The 11,139-nt window shown below is 44.4% G+C and overlaps 1 protein-coding gene across 1 annotated transcript; it reads left to right on the top strand.

The window, feature by feature from the left end:
* Nucleotides 1-1,070: 1,070 nt before the first annotated feature.
* LOC120033999 (inward rectifier potassium channel 4-like) lies at nucleotides 1,071-4,538 on the top strand. The gene is made up of 3 exons (XM_038980398.1): nucleotides 1,071-1,093; nucleotides 2,957-3,054; nucleotides 3,136-4,538. Exons 1-3 carry the CDS (start codon nucleotides 1,071-1,073, stop codon nucleotides 4,536-4,538), a joined length of 1,524 nt encoding a protein of 507 aa, XP_038836326.1.
* Nucleotides 4,539-11,139: the final 6,601 nt, after the last annotated feature.

Raw genomic sequence — 11,139 nt, 5'->3', positions numbered from 1 at the left:
TGACTGTTTCATCCTAACATCGTTGTTGCCGACGTGGATAACAATATCTCTAAACTCTCTACACTCGCCAGATTTAGCTTTAGCCAGCACCATCTTCAGATCAGCCTTAACGTCGGTAGACCTGCCCCCTGGTAAACAGTGTATGATCGCTGGATGATTCGTTTTAAGTCTAATACTGCGGGTAATGGAGTCGCAAATGACTAGGGTTTTCAATTTGTCAGAGCTAATGGTGGGAAGCTTCGGCGTCTCAGACCCCGTAACGGGAGGAGTAGAGACAAGAGAAGGCTCGGCCTCAGACTCCTACTCGCTGCTTAATGGGTAAAACCGGTTGAAAGTTTCTGTCGGCTGAATGAGCGACACCGGTTGAGCATTCCTACAGCATTCCTGTGCTATTTCATTGTTTTGATGTCTTCTCTGTTATTCTACAATGTAGAAAATAGTAAAAATAAAGAAAACCCCTTGAATGAGTAGGTGTGTCCAAACTTTTGACTGGTACTGTATGTTTGTAACCCAAAAACCAGGTCACATCAAATCATAGTTCTCTCAATAAAATATGCTCACACTAAATCAGTTATGAATGTTGAGGGATAGTCAAAATCTGTGCAAAATGATATGGTGATGCACAGGTACAGATGTAGGATCTTCATTGGATCGTTATTGTTTTGGCTGAGAATTTTCCTGAGAAGCAGGAAATGTAGATGAGCTTTGTGATTTCATACATTCACTGAAAACCTGCAGTTATATGAACAGTATTCCACTTTTCATGTAGTCTCATTTTGACCAGCTAATAGCCTAACCACCGATCAAGCAACATTATGGACTAAATGTTTGAATCATTTTGCTGTGACTATATAGGTCAAATTAAGATCCTACACCTGTACTGTGTAGGAATCTTGGCAAAATGGAAAATCTTTCTCCCTGTAGTGGTCTTCACCGGTGGATGCGTCCATGCACACATTGACAGTTGCCATGCCGATACCAAATCTTTCGCAGTAGACTACTTGCCAGGGCGGAGTCCAGCCTCCCACCCCACTTATAGACCTACTGACCACCTGATGATCACTGGTGCCATGGGAACAGCACGGGCCAACAGGTGAGGACACCATGCATGGAAGCTGTCATACCTGTGTCATACCCAGCGGTGTAAAGTACTTTTAAGTTAAAATTAAAGTACTACTTAAGTAATTTTGGGGATATTACTATTTATATTTTTACTTATATTTTTACTTTTACTTCACTACATTCCTAATGAAAATAATGTACTTTTTACTCTATACATTTTCCCTGACACGCAAAAGTACTCGTAACATTTTGAATACTTAGCAGGACAGGAATTCAGACACTTATCAAGAGAACATCGCTGGTCATCCTACTGCCTCTGATCTTGCGGACTCACTAAACACACATGCTTTGTTTGTAAATGATGTCTAAGTGTTGGAGAGTGCCCCTGGCTATCCGTAAATAAATAAAAACAAGAAAATGGTGCCTTCTGGTTTGCTTAATATAAGGAATTTGAAATTATATTACTTTTACTTTTGATACTTAAGTATATTTTAGCAACTACATTTACCTTTGATACTTAAGTATATTTAAAACCAAATACTTTTAGACTTTTTCTCAAGTAGTATTTTTCTGGGTGACTGTCACTTTTACTTGAGTCATTTTCTATTAAGGTATCTTGACTTTTACTCAAGTATGACAATTGGGTACTTTTTCCACCACTGGTCATACCTTATGTCCCCAAAGCCGACAATGCTTCTCCTTATTTGTGTTATTACAGGGAAATGGACAACCTTAGCTCGCCAATGTACATAACATGAATATCAAATGAATGGAACCAAAATAGTGCAACCATTAAAAATTCAATAAGTATATGGTTGAATATAGTTTCCTGATCAATGGAGCACTATAAATTGGTCAATATAATGTCTGTATGTCCCAGTCAACATAGGCTGTCAAGAGACTTGGCTCATGCATAATCCCTAAACCCGTGATGACCGCAATCCCTCTCACATAGCTAAACACAACTCACCTTCCCAGGTTATCCTCTCCAAAGGAGAGAGACAGGTCAGTCTGATCAATATTAAGAGGTTACCAGAGGTAGGTCAAATGGTCTTGAGGAAAGTGAGAAAGCATCATTTCATGCTACCTTTGTATTCAAGAAGGATACCCTTATAGGACTGTAATGCATTTCTCCTTCACAGCATATCCTTTCTAAGGTCTTAATGCATGAGAGAATGTGAGTCATACATTATGTCTCTCACACTGTGCAGAGTTGGCAAGCTATGCATAGTCACTGTGTCCTGTAGGGCACACTGGTAAGAACAGATAGCCCAATGAGATTACAGACACTGTACTATAACCTCAACTCTTCCTGTTCTACACCCTCTCTCTTCCTGTTCTACACCCTCTCTCTTCCTGTTCTACACCATCTCTCTTCCTGTTCTACACCCTCTCTCTTCCTGTTCTACACCCTCTCTCTTCCTGTTCTACACCCTCTCTCTTCCTGTTCTACACCCTCTCTCTTCCTGTTCTACACCCTCTCTCTTCCTGTTCTACACCCTCTCTCTTCCTGTTCTACACCCTCTCTCTTCCTGTTCTACACCCTCTCTCTTCCTATTCTACACCCTCTCTCTTCCTGTTCTACACCCTCTCTCTTCCTGTTCTACACCCTCTCTCTTCCTGTTCTACACCCTCTCTCTTCCTGTTCTACACCCTCTCTCTTCCTGTTCTACACCCTCTCTCTTCCTGTTCTACACCCTCTCTCTTCCTGTTCTACACCCTCTCTCTTCCTGTTCTACACCCTCTCTCTTCCTGTTCTACACCCTCTCTCTTCCTGTTCTACACCCTCTCTCTTCCTGTTCTACACCCTCTCTCAAACCACTCTCACATCTCTTGCATCACTCTGGTCAATTGTCTTATTTGTCCATACTTTCCCCTTTTGTTAACCCAACAGGTACAGCTTCGCAGCAACAGATGAGGAGGGCCTGAAAATCTCCACACTTGGGCTCCACAACGGCCACAACTCGCCAAATAGCCGGTTCCACTCCCCTAGCGGCACATCCGGAGGAGATAGGATATCAGGAGCCACAGGTCGTAGGATGAACAATTACAACGGTAAGATCTCTACTACAGGTTCGAGCCAACTAAGAAGTCGCTTCGTCAAGAAAAATGGGCATTGCAACGTGGTATTCTCTAACATGGAGGAGAAATCACAACGCTACCTGGCCGACATCTTTACCACCTGCGTGGACATTCGCTGGAGATACTTACTACTCCTCTTCTGCTCGACCTTCCTGTCCTCCTGGATGTTTTTTGGAATAATCTTCTATTCAGTTTCCAGAGCCCATGGGGATTTTGATGAGCACCCTGGAATGAGTTCCTCTTCAGGGTTGGAAGGGAATGGGCTTGGGGTTGGTGAAGTAGAAGGGGTGCAGAAAAAGTGGCAGCCATGCCTCCTTCATGTGGAGGGCTTCGTCGGAGCCTTCCTATTCTCCGTCGAGACCCAGACCACCATTGGTTATGGGTGGCGCTGTGTGACTGAGGAGTGCCCTGTGGCAGTGATCACAGTGGTGGTCCAGTCCATAGTGGGATGCATCATTGACTCCTTCATGCTTGGCACAATCATGGTCAAAATGGCACGCCCTAAGAAGAGGAACCAGACCCTGCTGTTCTCGAAAAACGCTGTGATTTCCCTGCGCGATGGCAAGCTATGCCTCATGTGGCGGGTGGGTAACCTGCGCAGGAGCCACATCGTGGAGGCCCATGTGCGGGCACAGCTTATTCGACCCTACGTCACGGCAGAGGGAGAGTTCATCCCTCTAGAGCAGAGGGATCTCAACGTAGGCTACGACGAAGGCATTGACCGACTCTTCCTGGTTTCTCCTCTGGTTATCGTCCATGAGATCGACGAGGACAGCCCCCTGTATACTGTGAGCCGGGCTGATCTGGAGTCTGATGACTTTGAGATCGTAGTGATCTTGGAGGGCATGGTGGAGGCCACCGCCATGACCACCCAGGCCCGCAGCTCCTATCTGGCCAAGGAGATCCTATGGGGGCATAGGTTTGAGCCTGTGATCTTTGAGGACCGAACCAAGTATCAGGTGGACTATGCTCGCTTTCACAAGACCTACGACGTGCCCTCCACACCCCACTGCAGCGCCAAGGAGCTCAGTGAGACGGCCAGCCGGCCTGCCTCATCTGCCTCCTCCCACTCAGTATTCCCAACCAGCCCCAGAGTCACCCAGCACCTCGCAACCCCCCACTCCCCCAGCGCCTTCTGCTATGAGAATGAGGTAGCACTGAGCTGTGGAGAGGACGAGGATGAACTGGATAGGCAAAAGGGAAAAGACAGGGAGGAGGAAAGTAGGAATTCAGTTCCTGTAGACTTTCATAATTTGTTTCAGGACCCAGCCACAATGACATCCGGCAGCAACGTGCTGTGCGTTTTGGACATGGACAATCAGATGGATTTTGACATTCTACAGACTACCATTACCCGTGATCCACTGACATACAAAAGTGAGTCAGGAATCTGAGGCAAAGGGATGGCACCCTCAGACCCTTCCCAAACCCTTCATTTATATAGACCTACCTGTAGGTCTTGAAGAGAGGTCTTCCTTTTGTATTTTGCACGTTTTGCTCTGGATTTAGTACTAGATCTACACCCCTTTCGCCTTGCCAGCATTATTTTGTACTTTAACCTGAGCTCATGTTTTTGTTTGTGGAGAGAACCAAATGGGAGGCTGAGGTAGTGGTTCTACTCTGCACACCTCACCCAGACGTGTACCTCAGTTGGGCTGTGGGACAGTCACCTAGAGAGATAATTACATATGAGATTGTATGAACGCGCAACTTTTTTAATGAGGTAATAGGAAAGGAACACCAAGAGATGGACAGTTCCAGCAGAGAGCTGAGGATGAGACAAATAATGACTTGTTGAGGCGTGTGTAATGAAGGATAAACAGACATTTGACCAAAGGAGGACGGACTTCTGCTTCAGAAACGGTCTCAGAAGGAAATGTGCAGGGAAGACACCCAGAATATTTGAGTGACATTCAAGTAGGTAGGTATGATGTTTATCTACACAGTCGTATTACGTAGTTTGTTTCATTTGGACATGATACATGATATTTTGATGTGTAATTAACCTCCAGTGTTCTGTAAAGATAAAATGACTGGTGATATGACATGTAATATGAATCATACTTGGGTTCAAATACTATATCAACTCTCAGTTCAGGTGTGCAATATAACAGACAGGATAGTTTGCTGCTTTCTACTATTTGCACTATTGTTCTTCAGTCAAGTTTTCCTTTGAGCCTCTTTTCTCCCTGATTTACTACTGTCCACACATTGTTTTCATAGTGTCTTTAGCATAGATCAATGAATCATTTATCGGTTGTTCCTCTGCGTAATAACAACAATACAATGAACAACGCAATCATTGAATAATCATAGGTAAGGGACTTATTGTCTGAAATCCAGTTCTTCATTTGCTGGAGAAAAGAACTAGGTGTTTTCATTCTCCAGAATTAGGTCGTTTTTTCTCACATTTTTATTAAAGGCCTGTTTTCGTGTTGCAAAATGAGCATGAATGTAACATAATGGAAAGTCCCTCTCTTCAGTGTATATCAGTAGAGAACGTATCATAAGTTACTTATCTGGTCTCTCATGTCACCTTAAAGACATTTCCTGATAGATACCTTTGGGGGAATCATCTGAAAGCAGTTCTCTTTAGAACGTGAGATCTCATAAAGGTTGATTCAAGAGAGACTGAATATAGAAACATCTTTGTGTGTTCCAAAGTGTCTATATTTCATCTCTTTCCCACTAAGTCAAATATAAACAACGTTGTCTTGTTTGTTGGCATATGGTTTGTGTATGAAATGACTCAAATGGTTTTTCTGACCCTTCTCCTGCACCGTAGCTCCTATTGTGTGTAGTTGTCTGAAAGATGGTCATGTCCCTTGTCTGTTTCCTGCACTACACTGCACCTGTTTTTCTCTTCATCTTTATCCAACAACATTTGGTTCTTGAGTAACTTTTGACATTTTTACATCTGCAAAATTGTTTGTGAAGATTATATAAACTTGAATGTGTGTGTGTATGTGTGTGAGAGAGAGAGAGAGAGAGAGAGCACTGGGCATTCAGTATGACAGTAGGCTTTTCAAGTCAAAACTTGCACTTTTTCCAAATAACCAGACCTTTGTGACAGTTGAGGCACATGGGAAACGTTGTCACCACAATGCAACTGCTACTTTATATTTTTACAATGAACGTACTGTATTTGACGGGTTGTGTGTACATTTCGATATGCTAGCGGCAGCATGGAGTAAATGCTGAGAGATAACGGTGAGGAATCTTTATTACGCTACTATATCTGGTTTACAATGTGTGTTTGTAAAACAAACCAATTGTGTAACACTATTTCCTAAAATAATTGTGTTGATTTATCTCTGCCGCTCCGTCTTCCTGCTTGCACATCTCTGTTAACATGCCATGTGTGGAGAAACAGACACATTCCCTGACCAACACAAGCTTGAACAGCGAGTAAATCATAGAATGCACTTTATTCCTTGTGTATACCTTCTGATGTTGAAAATAAATATGTATAACGTATATTATTTGACTGTCTCTGTACATGTAGAATACGAACAGTATGTGTGCACTAACTAACAAACAGTTGAATCCAGATGAGGAAATCCGGGAAGTGAGGAGATAAGGATGGAGTTGTTGTTCCCATGCTGTGCCACTAGGTGTCTCTGAACACTATTCCATCAGCGAGGTCTCCAGCAGAGAATACTGAGGCAAACGTTCCCTCTAGTGGTGGATTTGTTCCAGTGTGTTCACCATCCAGCTCCCTAGATCAACTATCAGACTGAGGCAGTTATGTCTGATCACTCATGCTGTGTTAAGCGACTTACGGGACTCTTCAAAACAAGAATATGAACGAAAATTGAAAAGCATAAAATCGTAAAATATGTAGTGTATCAAGGGGATCTGAGGCCATTACTGATTACAAGGATTCTCTGGAGCAGGAAATCAAGGACAGGACAGAGTCGTCTCTGGTAGACATGGTCTGGTGGTATGGTGGGAAATGCTGTCCAGAAACAGTTGCAGCCTCAACACAATGCAGAAGAAAAACTGAATGAATTGTCCAAAAGAAAAATGTGGTTCCTGTCCCAGAGTCTGGCAATAAGGTTACAGAGAGCTGTTACGGAACCTTCAGAGATACGCTCAGGTAGTACCCACCTGGTCTTGGTAGAACAGAGAGGGAATCTGAATAGGGGTCACAGAGGCCAAATAGTGGTGCAGACAAACCCAGGCACATTGCCAGGTTCTTTGAACCCTGCCTCACTGATCACACTGCATATCTGATATGACCTCCAAGTTAGATGTGTCTTAGCCAGAGCAGGTGTGCATAGTGACCTAATATAATTATAATATTACATGACATTTAGCAAACACTTTTATCCTAAGCGACTTAAAATCATGTGTGCATACATTTTCCGTATGTACAACTACATTTTACTTCCCTTATCCAAAGTCCCTGTCCCAGTCGTTGTATCAGCATGGACAGTTGTTTTATTTATGCATCTGCGTTTGAGTGTTCCTCTGTCTTAATGAGATCATTCCTCTCTCCCGATTTTAATTAAGTTAAAATCACCATCCTCTTCAGGCTAATGAGGCACTTCCCCTTTCAGCGTTTCCTTCAATAGTCCCCTCATCCCCTGCTCTATCCTCTTCTCTATCCGCTGCTCTATAGCCTCTTCTCTATCCCCTGCTCTATCCTCTGCTCTATCCCCTGCTCTATCCTCTTCTCTATCCCCTGCTCTATCATCTTCTCTATCCCCTGCTCTATCCCCTTCTCTATCATCTGCTCTATCCCCTGCTCTATCCCCTGCTCTATCCTCTGCTATATCCTCTGCTCTATCCCCTGCTCTATCATCTTCTCTATCCCCTGCTCTATCCTCTTCTCTATCCCCATGCTCTATCCTCTTCTCTATCCCCTGCTCTATCCTCTTCTCTATCCCCTGCTCTATCCTCTGCTCTATCCCCTGCTCTATCCCCTGCTCTATCCTCTGCTCTATCCTCTGCTCTATCCCCTGCTCTATCATCTTCTCTATCCCCTGCTCTATCCTCTTCTCTATCTCCTGCTCTATCCTCTTCTCTATCCCCTGCTCTATCCTCTTCTCTATCCCCTGCTCTATAGCCTCTTCTCTATCCCCTGCTCTATCCTCTTCTCTATCATCTTCTCTATCCTCTTCTCTATCATCTTCTCTATCCTCTGCTCTATCCCCTGCTCTATCCTCTTCTCTATCCTCTGCTCTATCCTCTTCTCTATCCCCTGCTCTATCCTCTTCTCTTATCATCTTCTCTATCCCCTGCTCTATCCCCTGCTCTATCCTCTTCTCTTATCATCTTCTCTATCCCCTGCTCTATCCCCTGCTCTATCCTCTTCTCTTATCATCTTCTCTATCCCCTGCTCTATCCTCTTCTCTTATCATCTGCTCTATCCCCTGCTCTATCCTCTTCTCTATCATCTTCTCTATCCCCTGCTCTATCCTCTTCTCTTATCATCTTCTCTATCCCCTGCTCTATCCTCTTCTCTATTCTCTTCTCTATCCTCTTCTCTATCCCCTGCTCTATCCTCTGCTCTATCCCCTGCTCTATCCTCTTCTCTATCCTCTGCTCTATCCCCTGCTCTATCCTCTTCTCTATCATCTTCTCTATCCCCTGCTCTATCCTCTTCTCTTATCATCTTCTCTATCCCCTGCTCTATCCTCTTCTCTTATCATCTTCTCTATCCCCTGCTCTATCCTCTTCTCTTATCATCTGCTCTATCCCCTGCTCTATCCTCTGCTCTATCCCCTGCTCTATCATCTTCTCTATCCCCTGCTCTATCCTTTTCTCTATCCCCATGCTCTATCCTCTTCTCTATCCCCTGCTCTATCCTCTTCTCTATCCCCTGCTCTATCCTCTGCTCTATCCCCTGCTCTATCCCCTGCTCTATCCTCTGCTCTATCCTCTGCTCTATCCTCTGCTCTACCCCCTGCTCTATCATCTTCTCTATCCCCTGCTCTATCCTCTTCTCTATCTCCTGCTCTATCCTCTTCTCTATCCCCTGCTCTATCCTCTTCTCTATCCCCTGCTCTATAGCCTCTTCTCTATCCCCTGCTCTATCCTCTTCTCTATCATCTTCTCTATCCTCTTCTCTATCATCTTCTCTATCCTCTGCTCTATCCCCTGCTCTATCCTCTTCTCTATCCTCTGCTCTATCCTCTTCTCTATCCCCTGCTCTATCCTCTTCTCTTATCATCTTCTCTATCCCCTGCTCTATCCCCTGCTCTATCCTCTTCTCTTATCATCTTCTCTATCCCCTGCTCTATCCCCTGCTCTATCCTCTTCTCTTATCATCTTCTCTATCCCCTGCTCTATCCTCTTCTCTTATCATCTGCTCTATCCCCTGCTCTATCCTCTTCTCTATCATCTTCTCTATCCCCTGCTCTATCCTCTTCTCTTATCATCTTCTCTATCCCCTGCTCTATCCTCTTCTCTATTCTCTTCTCTATCCTCTTCTCTATCCCCTGCTCTATCCTCTGCTCTATCCCCTGCTCTATCCTCTTCTCTATCCTCTGCTCTATCCCCTGCTCTATCCTCTTCTCTATCATCTTCTCTATCCCCTGCTCTATCCTCTTCTCTTATCATCTTCTCTATCCCCTGCTCTATCCTCTTCTCTTATCATCTTCTCTATCCCCTGCTCTATCCTCTTCTCTATCATCTTCTCTATCCCCTGCTCTATCCTCTTCTCTTATCATCTTCTCTATCCCCTGCTCTATCCTCTTCTCTATTCTCTTCTCTATCCTCTTCTCTATCCCCTGCTCTATCCTCTGCTCTATCCCCTGCTCTATCCTCTTCTCTATCCCCTGCTCTATCCTCTTCTCTTATCATCTTCTCTATCCCCTGCTCTATCCTCTTCTCTATTCTCTTCTCTATCCCCTGCTCTATCCTCTGCTCTATCCCCTGCTCTATCCTCTTCTCTATCCTCTTCTCTATCCCCTGCTCTATCCTCTTCTCTATCCTCTTCTCTATCCCCTGCTCTATCATCTTCTCTTATCATCTTCTCTATCCCCTGCTCTATCCCCTGCTCTATCCTCTTCTCTATCATCTTCTCTATCCCCTGCTCTATCCCCTGCTCTATCCTCTTCTCTATCATCTTCTCTATCCCCTGCTCTATCATCTTCTCTATCCCCTGCTCTATCCTCTTCTCTATTCTCTTCTCTATCCTCTTCTCTATCCCCTGCTCTATCATCTTCTCTATCCCCTGCTCTATCATCTTCTCTTATCATCTTCTCTATCCCCTGCTCTATCATCTTCTCTATTCTCTTCTCTATCCCCTTCTCTATCATCTTCTCTATCATCTTCTCTATCCCCTTCTCTATCCTCTTCTCTATCATCTTCTCTATTCTCTTCTCTATCATCTTCTCTATCATCTGCTCTATCCTCTGCTCTTCTCATAATACACAGTCTATTTACAGTATCTATACAAATATGCACAATTTGGACCTCTTAACCTTTAGAGAAGTGGTCAGGCATTTTGCTCAGCAGATGAAAAGGTTCAGAGTGGGGAGGACTGGTTTGTAGCTTCAAGCCCTGAGGCAATACCACTTTATTAGTTAGAGAGTGTGTTCGCTGGGGTGGTAAAATAGAGAGGGATGGGCTACATGCTGACTATTAGAGTGGTTTGGGGCTCATACCAACTCTATTGTGCATTGTCTCCAAATGGAAAAACTTGGACTCAACAGTGACCCATTGTGTGGCCTTAACTCTCCATTACTATGCTAATTATGGGATGTGTCTGCCTTCATCATTCCCTTCCCCTCCTTTCTCATTCTCCATCTCTCCTTCCTGACCGTCCTCATCTCTCCTTCCTGACCGTCCTCATCTCTCCTTCCTGACCGTCCTCATCTCTCCTTCCTGACCGTCCTCATCTCTCCTTCCTGACCGTCCTCATCTCTCCTTCCTGACCGTCCTCATCTCTCCTTCCTGACCGTCCTCATCTCTCCTTCCTGATCTCTTCTTCCTCTAACCTCCTTCATCCCTCACCCATCACCATGTGACGTATTTTCATGACCC

This window comes from Salvelinus namaycush, chromosome 41 (genome assembly GCF_016432855.1).
Source record: "Salvelinus namaycush isolate Seneca chromosome 41, SaNama_1.0, whole genome shotgun sequence".
In the NCBI taxonomy this organism is placed as follows: domain Eukaryota; kingdom Metazoa; phylum Chordata; class Actinopteri; order Salmoniformes; family Salmonidae; genus Salvelinus; species Salvelinus namaycush.
The sequence above is the reverse complement of the archived record's forward strand: the minus strand, read 5'-3'. Positions and strand labels throughout refer to the sequence as shown.